This window comes from Carcharhinus amblyrhynchos, chromosome 21 (genome assembly GCF_965287045.1).
Source record: "Carcharhinus amblyrhynchos chromosome 21, sCarAmb.v2.hapA, whole genome shotgun sequence".
NCBI classification, from domain to species: domain Eukaryota; kingdom Metazoa; phylum Chordata; class Chondrichthyes; order Carcharhiniformes; family Carcharhinidae; genus Carcharhinus; species Carcharhinus amblyrhynchos.
Genome location: NC_137344.1, coordinates 28977843 through 28995000, shown reverse-complemented (window position 1 = coordinate 28995000; position 17158 = coordinate 28977843). Strand labels below are relative to the sequence as shown.

The window sequence follows — 17158 nt, the reverse complement described above, 5'->3', positions numbered from 1 at the left end:
TAACAGGGTTTGTTTTTATTATAACAACATCTGTTCCCTCAAGGTTATTGTCTTTTTTTAATCAACTAATTTTTGACCATTCAAAAATAAAACTTAAAGAATGTTCCAAAAATATCAGTTATAGAGTGTGGTTGTAAATTGTCTTTCATCACTTATTTCTCTCTCATGCAACTATGGTGTCAATTTCTGTTGTCCGCGCAACCTACATTGCATCCGCGAACATCTACCAAATTTCTCCATGTATCTTCATCCTCCCAACAAACAGCATGTTGCTTTGGTTGTTTGCACTAAGCCAAGTACACACTGTTTTCAGTCAGTGCGGACTTGCAAGATCCAGAATGAAGTATTTACTGTTTGATGTGCTTCTGTGTTGGGCAGCACTTGCTGAGCAATGCTGAGTGTGCTCATAGCTATACTAACAACCAGTTTAAGAAATCAGTTGACTCATTTACCCGTGCTTGAAACAACATATATATTCACTCACTGCAAATAACAGGAATATGTTTAAGCTTTGTGCCTCCTTTTGATTTAGCTGAGAGCCTGAAAGCCTAGGGTTTCTGTTACTTTCTCAATGGCACTGCCTCAACCATCAGAGTCAACTTGCCAACCAGTCATTACCCTCTTGTCCTGCAGTATAAATTGTGATAGTTTGAAATTGAAATTCCTGCATTTGTTTTGATGAGCTCAAGATGAAAAGTTTTGGCAACATGTCTCTCTTTTTGGCAAAATACAAATATGAATATTCAAGGCATGTATTGTTGATGTTAATTATTTAGTTTCTATTCCACACACATCGCTTTAAAGGCATGGTTTCAGTGGAAGATAGATTTAGATCCACAAAATGTGCTATGAGATCTGTTGTTCTTGGTTGCTGTTTGCCTCCTTTATTCCAACCCACGTTGTGGTAACTGCAGTCACCAAACTTGGAAGATAGTTAATGAGAGCTGAAGGCAATCAGTGCAAAGTCAAAAGCAAATAAACAACATTGCTCAGAAAAGGAAAAAAGATTCAAATATTACTCAAATTTAAACGAAAATCTGTTGCTCTTAAAACAGTTGGACAAAAAAGCTCTCTAGTTATAACTGGTAGTTATCTTATTGCTGTTTGTGGGACCTTGCACCGCACAAATTAGTTGCCTTTCCCCAGGTTAGCTCAGTGATTATGCTTCAAAAGTATTTTGCAGTCAAGGGAGGTCCTATGATCATGAAAGACACAAATGATTTTTGAGAAATTTTTACATTTTTGGAACTTTCTGATTTTTGGCTAAAAAATAATCTTCCCTTTCACCAAGAATATAATTATTTGAAATTTAGTGTTACCTCAATATAGGTTCAGTGGATAAGTGACAGTAAATGTGCAGGTTCATGGGGATAGGGTGGGGAGGTGGGCCTGGGTAAGATGCTCTTTTGGAGAGTCAGTGTAGACTCGGTGGGTTGAATGGCCTCCTTTGCACGATAGGGATTCTGTGGAAATCTTTGAATACCACTGTTCTAATTAATATGAGAAATATCATTCAATTGCTGGCTCTTACTTTGGGATGCAACCATCAAATCTGTTGACCCTTTTGAAAGTGTGCTACGTTCTTTTTATATTCGCATCTTTCTGCTATTCCTTGAACGGTATGTGTTTTGAAATATTCCACCTTCTGGTTAGAATTAAAGGAAGCCATTCGGCCCATGTGCCTGTGCCAAATTTGTGTTGGAGCAATCCAGAACTAATCTCACTAACCTACTCCTTATAGCTCTATACAAAACCACAGAAAGAAATCCATCTACTGCAAAAGTGGATTTAAACTATTAAATCTAGTGAATAAATTTTAATTTCTTGTATGCTGATTCCCATATTTGTCATTGTATTTTATTGAAACCTTTGAAAACTTGTGACATGACTGTTTCAGTGGCTCTTTTATGTTCCATTTGGAGGTGCTTATCCTTTCAATGCACTGTGCAGTGATGTTGAGGATAATTTTCACTGGTGCTTTGATGAACAGCTGGTGCTTGGAGCAGAAGCTGATGCAAGGGAAATTGAAATAAGTAACTCAAGAATCTAGCTTCATGTGTCCAGTTATGATTGAACTGCATGACACGAGTTGCATCATGAGACTAAAGCAGATTATTGGCTTGGTTAATTAACCATCTGTTCTTTTAAGGGGGCAAAAAATGACCAAGCAAAAGTCTGCAGTTCTGTAATATGTGATTTCTCCCCTCCCAACTGTTTTTTGTGAATCACATTAATGATTTTAACTTTACCTTTATCACAGGAGCATTTTTTTTTTGATGTTGGCACCTTTTTTCACTTAAATTTTCTGCACTTTTTTCCACCCTTCACTTTGGCTCCAGAAATGTATTCGTTCGTTGCTAGGCCAATGTTGCAGTTAGACTGATTCTTTGGACATTCAATCCTATAGCTTTGACTATAAATGATAATAGGTCACATGACCATCAGTGAAGCTTAGTCCTATCATCAGGTTGCCTAAGTGCACTTCCAGCAGTAGTTACAGGATAGTGATCACTTTTCTCTTTAATGCCAGTATATTAACAGCTCACTACTACTGCTGTCCTTCCAGTGATTAACTCCCAGGATCAGTTCAAGCTCCTCATTTTGGAGGATCAAATTTATGTGTGAATTATGCTGTAAATGGCAGAACCCGTAGGAGCATTAAGATAGGGAGGAATCTGGGTGTGCAGAGCAGAAGGTTTTTTAGTTTAGTTCTGGCATCAGGATTGATGCAGGTTTGGATGGCCGAAGAGCCTGTTCCTGTGCTGTACTTGTCTTTGTTCTTTTTATTGGTCAAAATGGCTCGAGATCCTAAGTTATCAAAGATTTGTGCACCAGTTTATTTTTAAGTGTGTTTTACGTGACGGATTGCAGCATCTGAAATGGCGTTGTGATTTAATCTTTGAAAATGATAATGCTTTTGAATGTTCAGGGGATGGAGTTAGATTCTTGATGGATTCAGTCTTTGCTTGTCACTTGCGTGGTGAAAATGTTACTTATCACCTGACAGCATCCAAGCTTGGACTGGTTAAGGTGTTTTTTTTAAATGTGGGCATGGATTGCTTTTATTATCTGATGCATTTTGGTTTTGTGATAGCAATGCAACCTCATAGTTTCAGGTCCACATTTTGTTTGGAAGAGATTGGGATACATCAGTACTTTGTCTCAGAAGTCCTGAGAATGTGAAAGATGTTGCATCAATGCAAGTTTCTTTTTTCTTTAAAACACTTTCAAAAACTTACCTATATATCAAGCGCCTATCCATTAGACAGCAAAAAGAAGATATCATTGACAAGAATTTGAGATAAAGCAGCAAACAAGTGTGTCTTCAAGGGCTCTTAATAAAATTCAAGTAAATGGCGATCATAGAACTCTTCTTTGCCTCTGGTCATACGTAGCACAAAGGAAGACATTTATAGCAGTTTTCTATTCCTTAATGGGACCTGGGCATTGCTGGCAAAGCCAGCATTTGTTGTCCACCCTTAATTGTTCCTGTGCAGGTGGTAGTGAGCTGCTGCAGTGAACTACAGTATTCCATCTAGTGCAGCTACATGAGCAGGGCTGTGAGGAAAGGAGTTCCAGAATGTTAATCCAGGGACAGTGAAGGAAGGAATGACTCACCATAACCTTTAATTCCTTTACTGTTCAAAAATCTATCCATCTTTGCCTTAAAACCATTCAAAGTGATAGACTCCATTGCTCCACAGATTCACAACTGTTTGGGTGAAGAAGTTCCTCCTCAACTCAGTTCTAAATCTGCTCCCTCTTATTTTGAGGCTATGCACCCTAGTTCTGCTTTCACCCACAAGTGAACACAACCTCCTGCTTCTATCTTTTCTATTCCCTTCATAATTAAAGGTGTAAAGTTTATTCATTAGTGTCACAAATAGGCTTACACTGCAATGAAATTACTGTGAAAATCCTGTAGTTGCCAAACTCTGGCGCCTGTTCGGTTACACCAGGGAGAATTTGGCATGGCCAGTGCATTTAACCAGCACGTGTTTTGGACTGAGAGGAAACCAGAGCACCCAGAGGAAACCCACACAGACAGAGGGAGGACACGCAGATTCCCCACTGTCAGAAATCGAGCCTAGGTCCCTGGTGTAGTGAGGCAGCAGTGCTGATTCTTTAGGGTTTCCATCAGTACTCTTTGGAAATCAAAGGAAGACGTTTGTAACGGATTTTTTATTCCTTCATGGGATTTGGGCACTGCTGGCGAAACCAGCATTTGTTTCCCACTCTTAATTGTTCTTGAGCAGATGGTAGTGAACTGCAGCAATGAACCACTGTATATGTGGCTGGAAGGATTTGACAAACCCTGTCATACTGCACTATACAAACGCAATTGTTTAATTTAGTAACTTTTAGTCTAATAAAAAGTTCTGACATAAAACTAAGTTTTTGTCCCATAAAGAAACTTGAGGGAAGGCAGCAGCAGCACTTTCCAACTGTTTCATAAAGCTCAACACAATGGCATTGTTAACCATTCTGTACAACAATAGCAATATCACCTCAAGAATTCCTGATGCAGTAGGATCCCACATATTCTTGCCGTTCCAAACTATATTCCTTTGTGCCCTTTCCATATCCATTTCCAATAAGCACTATCAAACTAGATTCTTTGCTCCATGCTAGTTATCATAAATAGTCCCATGGGTTAAGGTACTGTTCTCTCATTTTTAAATCTATGCTGACACCCCTCCTCAGGAAAGCCATCCTCATTTTCCTCTGCCTTTGCAACTACCGTCTCATCTTTCAAAACTTCCTTTTCACTCCAAAAATCTTGAATATCTTGTCACTTCCCAATTCAGTCCATCCTTGCTACATGCTGTTTGAATCTTTCCAAGCCAATCTTTCCTGCATTTAAGGAGCAGTGACATCATGAGACTTAGCTTAGCTATGGAAAAGGAGCAATCTAGAGTAAAAGTACTTAATTGGAAAAGGGCCAATTTCAGTGGGTTGAGAACAGACCTGTCTGGGTAATGGCAAATGGAATTTAATGTTGGCAAGTGTGAGGTGGTCCACTATGGTAGGAAGGACTATTACTTACAGGGTGAAAAACTGCAGCAGGCGACGGTGCAGAGGGACCTCGGGGTCCTTGTGCATGAGTCGCAAAAACCCAGCTTGCAGGTGCAGCAGGTGGTCAGGAAGGCGAATGGGATGCTGGCCTTCATAGCGAGGGGGATTGAATATAAAAGTAGGGAGGTCTTGCTGCAGCTGTATAGGGCATTGGTGAGGCCGCAGCTGGAGTACTGTGTGCAGTTTTGGGTGCCGCACCTGCGCAAAGATATTTTGGCCTTGGAGGGAGTGCAGAGGAGGTTTACTAGGCTGATACCGGGGTTGAGCTATGAGGAGAGGCTGAATAAACTGGGCTTGTACTCGTTAGAGTTTAGAAGAATGAGGGGAGATCTCATTGAGACGTATAAGATGATGAATGGGATGGATAGGATAGAGGTGGAGAGACTCTTCCTGCTCAAAAAAGACAGTAGGACTAGGGGGCACAGCCTCAAGATAAAAGGGGGGCGGTTTAGAACAGAGTTGAGGAGGAACTTCTTCACTCAAAGGGTGGTGAATCTCTGGAATTCTCTGCCCGTTGAAGTGGTGGAGGCTACCTCACTAAATATTTTTAAGACGCGGGTTGATGGGTTTTTGATAAGAGAGGGGATTAAGGGTTATGGGGAGAAAGCGGGAAAGTGGAACTGAGCAGCGACAGATCAACCATGATCTTATTGAATGACGGGGCAGGCTCAAGGGGCTCGATGGCCTACTCCTGCTCCTATTTCTTATTATGTTCTTATTAAATGAAAGATTGACAAAACTGTAACAAAGCAATGGACCCTCTTTTAAAGCAAGATGGCTTGATATGTTCTCAATGTGGAAATGTAGGATAAAGAAAGCCAGAGCTCTCTAGATCTCTAAAGACAAGCGAGAGTAAGGTATAGCAGGAAAAGGATGCATGCAAGAGATGTCAGATTGGTACAGAGAACACCAGATTGAATAGGGCAATTTCAGAGAGGAAGTGAGAAAGGAAAGCGGAAAGGCAAGGAGATAGTAATTAAAAAGATTAGCTAGCGTAAAGGGAAATCCAAAAAGTTTTGGCAGACGTGGAAATAGCAGAAAGAAAGGAGGGGTGAGGCAGATTGGAGACCAACAAAAGGAAGTGAAGGGAATGGCTGAGCTGCTGAATGAGTACTTAGCATTATTACTTCGGGAAAAAAAACTGCTGGATTCACAGTGAAAGAGGAAGTAGTTAATACCTCTCTCAATTGTTTGCCCAGCCAGGGTGTTATTTGTTTGAATGTGACAGTACTCGTGTATTTCAATGTCCCTGGTTTTTCTGGGATCGGCACATGATGGCTTAAAACTGTTTTCAGTTCTTTGGGCAGGGGTGCTTTGTAAAAGGTAAGAAGCTTCAAAAATGGGTGTCAATCAAAAGTTTAGGGCACTGTTTTTTGGTAATAAAGTTGACCATTAAACCATGGTAATAGAATCATTGAAAGAGTTTGACAAACGTGTATATACTTGGATCCATGTTATCTGAAGTTTGCATTGTGTCACTCAGTGCATTGCAGTTTAATTTTATAGTGCATGGAATGTAGAGAAAGAAAACTTGGGACAAGTGTTTACAGCAAACAGCCAATTCGTTGTAGACACACCAGAACTGCGAAGTTTGGTGTTAGAGTTCTTGTGACCTTTGAGCTCTGCAATAAAGAATCTTAAATGTAATTGTGTTGTGTGATTTAGCTGAGCACTCGTATTGGATTGTGAAACGTGAACTTGTTAAAGACAAAAATCTGATTCTTCAGTTATTACAGCTGATGTCTGTGTTTAAAGAAACAAAATTAAATAATGTTAAGTTACCTGGTCCAAATGGAATGTATCTGAAGATGTTGAGGGAGATACAGGAGAAATTAAAGTATTGGTCATGTCCCTTCAATCGTCTTCTGACTGGAGACAGTGCCAGAACACTGAAATATACGTGTAAGGATAAATGGAGCAACTGCAGGCCAGTCAACTTAATCTCGATGTTGGAAAAGTTTTCAGAAACTTTAATCTGGGACAAAATGAACAATTATTTGGACAGTTGTAGATTAATTAAGGAAATCTAGCAAGTATTTCTAAAAGACAAATTGTGTTGAATCAATCTTTGGGGAGTAGCAGAGGAAGTTGATGAGGATAATACAATTGATTTGGTGTGTGTAGACTTGCAAAAAGTGTTTTCTGAAGTACTATATAATAGACCAGGGCACAGAAGGGACAGTGACAGTTTGGATATGAAGTTGGTTGAGTGATAGGAAACAGTAGTACTGAAGGGTTGCTTATTGTAACGGATATGTAGCAGGGATTCTGTAAGAATCAGTCCGAGGGCCACTATTTTTTTCTTGAAGTGTACTAGTGACTGAAAATTTGGATGTTCAAGGTGTAATTTCAGAATTTGCTGATGACACAGATGATATTGTTATTCTTCAAGAGGGCATAGGCTGGCAGACTAAACAGATATATGGCAAGGAACATTTAATATAGAAAAATGTGATATATTTTGGTTGGAAAAACAAGAAAACAATATAAAGTAAAAGGTACAATTCTGAAGGGGATGGAGGAAAAGTGGAACCTGGGGGTCCTTGTGCGCAAATCATTGAAGGTGACAGGGAATGCAAAAAAGCGATTAAAACGGTATTCATGATCCTTGGCTTTATAAATAGATGTAGCATAAAAGCAAGGAAGTTATGACTAACACTGGTTTGGCCTCAGCTGGAGGATTATACTCCGTTCTGGGCACCACGCTTCAGGGAAGATATGAAAACTTTAAGGAGAGTGCAGAAATGATTTATGAGAATGATTTCAGGGATGAGAAGGTGAAGTTATACGGATCAACTGGAGAACATAAGAAATAGGAGTGGGAGAATACTATCTGGCCTGTTGAGCCTACAGTATACCATCTGGCCAGTTGGCTAATCTTGGGTTTCAGTTCCACTTTTCTGCCTGCTCCCCATTTCCCTTGATTGCCCGAGAGAACAAAAACTGTTTGTCTGAACTTTAAACGCATTCCATGATGACACATCTACAACCCTCTGGGATAGAGAATTCCAAAGACTTTGAGTGAAGTAATTTCTCTTCGTCTCAGTCAGTAATGATTGGCCCTTTATCCTGAAACTGTACCTCTGTGTTCCTAGATTCTCCAGCCAAAGAAAACAATGCCTCAGTATCTACCCTGTATAGAAGGCTGCTTTCTTAAAAGTATTTCAATAAGATCACCTCTCATTCTGCTAAACTTGAGAATGTAGACCTAACTTACTCGATTTCTTATCACAAATCAAACTTCTCATCCCAGGTACCGATCTAGTGAACCTTTACTGTATATGCAAGTATATCCTTCCTTAAATATGGAGACCAAAATTGTACACCCCTCCAGATGTGGTCTCATTAAAGCCCTGTACAATTGTAACAAGAGCTCTTCACTATTAAATTTCAATCCCATTGCAATAAAGGTCAACACGCCATGTGTTTTAATAATTTCTCGCTGTACCTGCTGCTAACTTTTTATGTTGCATGTACAAGTACATCAAAGTTTCTCTGGACATCAACATTTACGAGTTTTACACCTTGCAAAAAAAAGACCAAAGTGAATAATCACGACTTGCCCATGCTATCCTCCATTTCTGTCAATATCTCTTTGTAGCTGCTTTGTGACCTCCTCACAGTTTGAATTCCCACTTATCTTTGTGTCATCATCAAACTTAGATACGTGATTGTGTCTTTGAGTTATTAAATTTTGGCTGTAAGTAGCTGAGGCACCAACACTGATTGACTAGCCAAAGTGTGTCAACTTAAAAATGCCCCATTTATCCCTTCTGCCTGTTTACTGTCCATTGAGCAGCACCCTGTCCATGCTAATATACATCACTCCCAGCTCCCATGAGCTCTTAGTTTGCGCATTAACCTTTTGTCTGGCACCTTGTTAAATGCTTTTTGGAAATCCAAATATACTATGTCTACTTGATCTCGTTTATCTACGCTATGGGGTACATTCTCAAAAATCATGTAACCAATTTGTCAAAAAGGATTCCCTTTTCATGAATCCATCTTGACTTGTTCTAAATCATGCTATGCTTTTCTTAGTATGTTAAGACTTTCCTTAATAGATTTGAACACTTTCAGGAATTCTGTCAGGCTAACTGGCCTATAGTCCTGTTTTCTCTCCTTCCCTTGAACAGCAGTTTTTAACTTCCAATCTTCTGGGATTGTTCTAGAATCCAGAGAATTTTGCAGAATCATAGGAGCCTGGGCTGTTCTCCTTGGAGAACAGAAATATTAATGTATTATGTGCAGTAGGATAACAATTATTTTCAAATTTTAGTGATTCAGATATGTTGGTAGCAGTTAAGTTAGTCCAAACGTAACTGACAGGTCAAAGACCCTCTGGTCCACCCAGCCTGTCACGTAATTACAATATATGCTCACTATTCAAAATGTAAAGGTTTCAATGATCAGTCTCTCAACTATCAGTTTTAATTTTTATTTTCACTTACAAAGTCTTGAAATAATTTAATATTACTAATGGACATGGTGATGTAGAATAATACTTATTGAACAGTATATTTGCACTGCTCTTTTAATACCAATGGTGACAATTTATAATTCTATAATAGTCCAAAAGCAAGGATGGAGGTAGAGTCAGTCATGGCTTTCAGAAAGAAATTGGATAAGCACTTGAAGAGAAGAGAATGGGGAATGATAGTTGTTTACACTGTTGGATGCAGAACAGTGGATGGAAAGTTGAAAGAATAAGAGCAGATTGGGGAATAATAGGCACAATAGAAGAAAAGTTTTTGAGACCTTAAAAACAAATGTTGTGGAGAAGATAGAGGGCAGGCTAAATGTGGGGCCATCAGTTATGAAGTGAAAAACAGCAAAACAACTTGGTGTTGGAGAAATGGAGGCTGAATGCAGGAATTTCAAAAATAGGCCGCAACTCGCTTGGGCTTCTGTTGTGCCCTAGTCAAGAGAGTGTGAAACAGAAAGATGATGCAATCACTCTGGCCTCCTGGCTTACCATCTCCAGCCTTCCCCTCTCAAAATCACGAACAGCAGCTTGTGGCCTTGTAGCGCCACTCTCTGCAACCGTCACCTTGCACCCCTGAACCAATGTTAATGGCAGTTCCCAAGGTTTCACAGCACTCATGTAATTGAGGCTGAATTTGACCAAGAAATTGTTACTTTCTTAATTAATTTGCATGAGTTGGCATATCTGAAACCTTTCCGAACCCTGCAATAACTCTGCGATTCTTTAACTCTGGCGTATTAAATTTCTCAGTTCTTTCAACGCATCAATCGTTTCGATTCCATGCCTTGGAATTCCCTCCCTAAACCTCACTGTCTTCTCTCATCCTTTAGGACACCCCTTAAATCATTTCTCAGCCTTTTGGCTAAAATCAAGCCCATAATGGGGTGCAATACCATACCATGTTAGCTTGGATCTTGTTTGTCTCTCTTGTGGAGACCTTGAATTGGATTTAATTGGAATTTGGATTTGATTTTTGGAGCAAGCAAGAAATGGATTTGGGTTTGCCTGGTCCAACCTGAGCACTGGTTTTGTAACTTCCAGGGGAAAAAAAATGAAATAAAACCCAGCTCTGGCCAAGCTTTTGGTTACCTATCCGAATAACACCTTGCTGGACTCAGTTCTTGCCTGATTATGCTCGTTTCAAGTGCCTTGCATGTTTCACAGTTAAAGATATTATACATATGCAAGTTGCCATTGCATGGTATATTTTTGTCTGCATTATTGTACAAGTAATATGAATGTATTGTATTTGAATGTGAAAATTCCAAAACAATAGAAATTAGCCCACAAATTGTTGAACAAAGGTTCCTCAGTGTTTTCTATTTGTTCCAATGTGCTGCTTGTGTCTTGAGTGCATAAATTGTTTTCAGTTTCTTCTGCACCGTTGATTGATGTAGCAGCTGTGAGCTGCTCATAATTCTGCAGAACCTCATGGTGTCTAAAGCTTCAGGCTTAGTTTACACTGCAATCTGGATAACAAGGACTGTGGCCTAGCAACCAAGTTGCAAGTCTGTGCTCAGTGCCGATAAAGATAGGCAGCTTTCCATGACTTTCAGCTCACCTTGGCAAGTCTACAGCAAGATGAATTTTTCTGCCTGTGTCTGTCTTACAGACTCGGTGATAATTTACAGTCAGATAAGCAAAGAAGACATTTTGTTTGCCGAACTGTTTTCATACTAGCCTGCATGGACGTTGGCATATGTTGACAAGCTGTAGCTAAACCACAAAGCGTGGCTTTCCATCCAGGGACTTCAGAATATTCATGTGGGCGTGCTTTAGCAAGCACTAAATGTAACAGACATAACACGTTTTACAGTGCTTTTTTTAAAACTGCGTTTTTAAACAATAGACTTTGTGATTAATTTTTTTTATGTTTAGTTCCAATGTGGATGAGATTAGACAGCAAAGCTTGAATCTGGCATTAAGCCCATGTATGTACTAGTTCTACATTGAATGTAGGAGCTGTAGCGGTATGCCAAACGATGCCTGATGTTTTTAAATGGCATACAACAGAAGCTTATTTGCATGCAGCCAACCAATGAATGCGGTTGTTTTTTGGCTGACTTTCAAAAAACCAGCTAGTGCTAATTGCATTGCCAGAAGAAAATGTTTTGTGACAGTTAAAGAATTTAAAGAAAGGAAGATAGGTTTAATGTCATCAGTAATTAGATAATCAAGCTAGATTCTTTGTCGCTGATATCTTAATATTGAATCCTATCTCAGAAGGGCATTTCCAAGCAGGGGACGGCTGAGCAAGTGCAGGTTGTCAGCAGCGTACACTACACAGAGTAGTTTTTCTGGCATGTAGACAGGATGAGGCTTAAACAGTACACAGACGACATATTGAAACAGAGAGCACAGGCGAGCGTAGGTGCAGACATGAAGGCAACTTTGCACAAAATGTAGCGTTTCCTAGGATGGTTGGGCGTCACCTTCAGTCAGGTATTTTTCACAGCAGTCCCCTGTAGAGCAGAAAAATGCCAAATAATCACTGCTTTGTTCTCCGAATGTATTGCATTACATTAGAAAGCTGCTGCATACAATCTAAAGTAGCTGGCTGTTAAAACTGAGAAAATGGCGTCCTAACACTTGGTTGTTTGTTAAAGGGCTACTGTATCTTGCATAAACACAGTAATAAAATGTCAATTCACAAATGTTTTTGCTTAAATTGTGCTTCATTTTTGAAAATTGCTTCTTGTTTCACAAAGGTCCAATTGCCAATAATGTGCAGATAAAAGACCTGTCAGCCTTTCTGACCCTTTACTCAGACAAAAATGCATTTCTTTAAACTAACTAAAGCGGCAGTTTTGATACTTTATTATTTTATTAAGATTGTAGTGATGCTGTGAGTAGACTGATGAAAAATTATGTAAACCTTTGTACGTAGTGTTGCTGTCATGCAAGTTTGGTACGAATGGTGTTAAGTCGCTTGTGTTTCTCTATAAAATCGTGTAAGTTTGAGCATTACGTTTTAATAACATTGAGTTTAAAATATTTCTTATTAGTGGTCATGCTAATAAAGCTGTGTGATGTTTTATGATCTGCATAAAATGATGAATAATGTAGTTAATTAGAAAAAGATGCCTTTTTTGCAACATGCAATTAGGAAGAGGTATTAAATTGTTTTCCCAACTTTCGCTGTAAATGTTTATGAAACTGAATATTTTGATTCTATCCTACGAAAGAAAAGCATGGCTTGAAGCAAAAACTCTTTTGATACTGAACTAGATAAAACACAAAATCACAGATACAGTCCTTAGTTTGTGCTTAGTTAACGGATTATCGTTATTGCACTGCAATTGGTGTTGGTGTCCCTGGGCAATGGACAAAAAATAAATTGTTTCCCCCATTGATCATTATTCCAATGACCCATGTTGGAAAATAGTTGCACTTTTGGAGGTAACGAGTGAAACTTGTAAGTAATCCCCCCAACAGTTGAATAGCCTTTTAATACTCACTGGATTGAATTTCATGGCCCTGTTACAGAAGGGGTGGGGCTAGAAGATGTGGAGAGTCATTCAGAAGTCCATTGATTTCAGGATTGGAAAATCCAACCAGCTGAAAGTTCCACCCACTGTCTTCGTGTGCACTTGATTTAGACACTTGTGTGTAGTGCTGAAAAGCTTAGATCAGTATTCCACCATTCTTTCTTTGGGTGAGGAAAAGAGACAGTAGAGAAAAATTAAAATGACAGGAAGGAGAAGGAAAGCAATCCTTTCAAGCCCTCACTGAAACTTGAAATGGTAGATGAGGATGAGCCAGAGCCTAGATCAAACATATTCAGAGGAAGAGAAAGCTCAATGATGGGGATAAGGCCCAAGAGTTCCTTGTTGGACCCAATGGATTACTCCTGGTCCTCCTGGACTACAAGAAGCCTTAACATTTTAATGCACACTTAACTAGTCTCTTCCAGCTGATTGTTGACTGCCATCAAATTTTGCTGATGGCTTCAAAACCATGTGGGCATCTGATCCTAAGAGGTGAAATAGTATGCATGTCCCAATGATATAATTAGATCTTGATTTGAGGATCCCAGCACCCAAACTGGACCAGGCAGTTTTCCTGCATCAGATAAGATGGTGGGGCAGAAAGAAATGCAACCACCCCCCTCCCCCCGCTAACTTTGCTATGGCCCACCCTGTTGCAAATTGTTTAAACTAGCCTCTTTTATTTGTGCACACCATTGAGATGTCAGGATGAAGCAGTAAAAGGGGTTAATTTTCATTTCTTCTCTTTGCTGCCATGACAGTTTAGTGAATTGGTGCTGTGTCTGTTTCTCTTGAGGAACGGCTGTGTTTTTTCCACTCTTGGAATGTTCTGCTTTGTTTTGGAGAGAGCTTGCACTTAACCTCTGGGAATAGTTTATAGTGCTGAAGAAATGACCCTGCTAGGGCTGCTTTAGCGAGAATTGTTTTTGATGGCTCGAAATACTTGAACAGTCACATCTGTTTAGTTTAATCCTGTTTTCTTTTGATATCCATTCAAGGCTTACATGTTCTAAACATCAAAATCCTGTATTACATTTCCACATGGAAGAATAGATTTAAAGCAACTTCAAAGTCATGTAAATTAGCAGTATTGGTATTAAGATGCTGCTGCCTTATGACAATGCCTCAATAATTGGTTTTAGCACTTTATCTGTGTAAACATGTAATTTAATTTAAGTGTCTGAATATCTAAATCATCAATACTATTTTAAGATGCAGTCTGTGCTTACAAAACAGGGCAGTGCTTTGTCTTGGCACTTTTCATCTGAGTGCTTCCAGTGATGTATGGTTTGTCAGTGGGCCCACAGTCTGTCTTATTTCTTTCCCCCTATAAATTGCTGTGGTTTTGCTCATTATTTATTGCAGTAGGATTCAGAAAGGGAAGCTGATCTGATGGAAGAGGCCAGACGTTCTGTTGAGGTTTTCAATTTCTGAGAAAAATCACTGCTTCCCAATATCATTTGGTAGAGATTCGTTGACAGTGCAGTGTCATGAATTGTCTTTAAACCGAAAGCCTGTCCTTTTTTTCTTAATCTTTCATGCCTTTCTAAATCGAGGTGGAGGGCGGCTTTACTTCGTTTTTCTGTCACATTTTGAGTGTAACTTTCTTCTATGTTTTTGGTGCTGCTTTGCAACCAGCAAGTGGGAGGTGCATGAGACTGAGACATATATAGCTTAAAAGATATTAGGCTGCTGCTTTCCATAATAGATTACTTACAAGATTAGTTACCTGCCTTCCGTTGCTGCTTTATGTAATGTACAGCTCGTAAGATTTAAATGTTACCATACTCTTAATAGACTTGAACAAAGTTTCTAATTGGAAATGGAGAATTCTGATTAAGTATCAATGTGAAGATTCATAATGCATAAATGAACGTAATGAACAGAAATGACAATAGCTTTTGCCATATACTTCCAGGTCTGGAGCATGGATTGTACCTAGCATTTGAGTCAAATAAGAGCAGTACTGTCAAAGTCAGATGCAGCTATTTTGCTGACTGCAATTTAGCAGGCCAAAATTGGAATTTAGTTAAAGGATGAAATAAAAGTGAAAATCTGACTGAGCATAATATTGGATGGCCTGGATGCAAACAGGCCCCCTGTTGGATCAGATACTAAGTAATGACTAAAACATGGTAGAGTCTGAGATATTTGGCAATATTGATCATACGCTCGTGGAGTTTAGGGTCAGGTTTATGATGGAAAAGCATGCCATGAAAGTACAATAACTTGCGTTTAGATAACATCATTAACATTAAAAAACATCCAAAGGCACTTCTCAGAAGCATAATCAGGCAAAAATTGATACCGAGCAGAAACATTATGTACACAGTAATCAAAGTCAAGTCAAAAAGAGATATTTTAAGAAGGGCCATAAGAGAGCAGAATGAAAGGAAGAGGTTGAGCAAGGGAATTCCAGAACTTGAGGTGGAGATGTTGAAAGCACGCAGCCAATAATAGACTGGAGGGAATGGAGAACACAAAGAAGCCAGAGTGAAAGGGCATGCTGAGTTTTTAGCACGGTTGTAGGACATCACACACAGATGAGGCCACTAGAGGTTTCAAATTCAGAGTGAGAATTTTATGGTTAAGGCATTGGGAGACTGGAGGCAGTATTGGTTTGTGAACACATAGTCATGGGTAAGATTATCTTGGTATGGTGTAGGTTAGAGGGAAGGATATATCAGCATCAGATGGGTTTCAGAAGCTCAATTTTGGTCTGAAAGGACATCCAGTCATGAACCACCGAGCTAGGAAGGCAAATGTAACTATGATAAAAGATTGTGGCAGATGCAAAGACAATAGAGGAGATTCTCCCATCCTGTTGCGCTAATTTTTAGCCCAGCGGGCGGGGAGATTGCAGCGATGCCCCGATGTGCAGGGTGTCCCAGCCCACTAACATCTCCCAGCGCCAGATTTCCGATGGTGTCAACTCCGTGCCACAAATCAACGGGGAGGTGCATAAATTATGGTAATGTTCATTAATATTTTAAATCCTATTAGCGGGCCTAGGGCTGAAAGCTTTAGGATGGGTAATAAATGCTGGCCAGCCAGTGATGTCTACATCCCCCAAATAAATAAATCTTCCTAAAAGATCCTAAGTGTGAGAAAACTGGAGTAATTCAAGTGGGTTTTTTCAGTGGGAGTTCAATGAAGAATTGCCCACACTCTGAGGAACCGTTCAAAGATGGACTTGAGGCCTGCTCAGTGCACTGATTTCTAGTGGGAGTTGACACCGTCCTGTAGTTTTTAATGATATTCACACTGGCGACCTCTGCAGTGCACAGAGTGTGGGAGATTCTTCTCTGAACTCCCGCTGGAAAAAAAAAGGTGAATTACTCCAGTTTTCACAGGAATTCAGCACTTTGGGAGCATTCTAGCCAATATTTTTTGTCTTTGAAATATTTCAGTGGAGTAGATTGCAGCTCATGGAGGACTTGATGTGTGCAGCCTGACATCTCTTGGGTGATAGAAGTAGTCAAAGACTTTGTGCGTTTAAATGATGTTGAGAGGCACTATGGTGAAGAGGAACCATTCAAGGATGGACTTTTGGATGCCTTAGGTAAAAGGGTTCAACTTTAGCAGATTTAGGTGACTGAACTAAGGAAACTTGACTGGTCAGCACTATTGGGAGACGAAAGCATGTAATCCTTCACATTGTAAGTTGCTGATCTTAAGATCACATGTTTCCACATAAGGACAAAAAGACTGAATAGACTGGGCTTGTACTCATTGGAGTTTAGAAGAATGAGGGGAGATCTCATTGAGACGTATAAGATGTTGAATGGGATGGATAGGATAGAGGTGGAGAGGCTCTTCCCGCTCAGAAAGGACAGTAGGACTAGAGGGTACAGCCTCAAGATAAAGGGGGGGGGGGGGTTTAGAACAGAGTTGAGGAGGAACTTCTTCACTCAAAGGGTGGTGAATCTCTGGAATTCTCTGCCCGTTGAAGTGGTGGAGGCTGCCTCGCTCAATATTTTTAAGACGCGGGTTGATAGGTTTTTGATAGGCAAGGGGATTAAGGGTTATGGGGAGAGGGCGGGAATGTGGAACTGAGCCATGACAGATCAGCCATGATCTTATTGAATGGCGGGGCAGGCTCGAGGGG

General features: G+C 39.8%; 1 protein-coding gene across 12 annotated transcripts in view; it reads left to right on the top strand.

The window, feature by feature from the left end:
* Positions 1–17158, top strand: part of tnrc6c1 (trinucleotide repeat containing adaptor 6C1) — a 183922-nt gene that overhangs the window by 94494 nt on the left and 72270 nt on the right. Inside the window, exon 1 of one of the 12 annotated variants that reach the window (XM_080208906.1) lies at positions 11811–12004. The exons of the other annotated variants lie outside the window; for them this stretch is intronic. Within the exon in view, the coding sequence (XP_080065032.1) occupies positions 11980–12004 (25 nt within the window). The 5' untranslated portion in view covers positions 11811–11979. Of the gene's footprint in view, positions 1–11810; positions 12005–17158 lie in introns of those variants that run through there. 12 annotated transcript variants of the gene reach the window in all.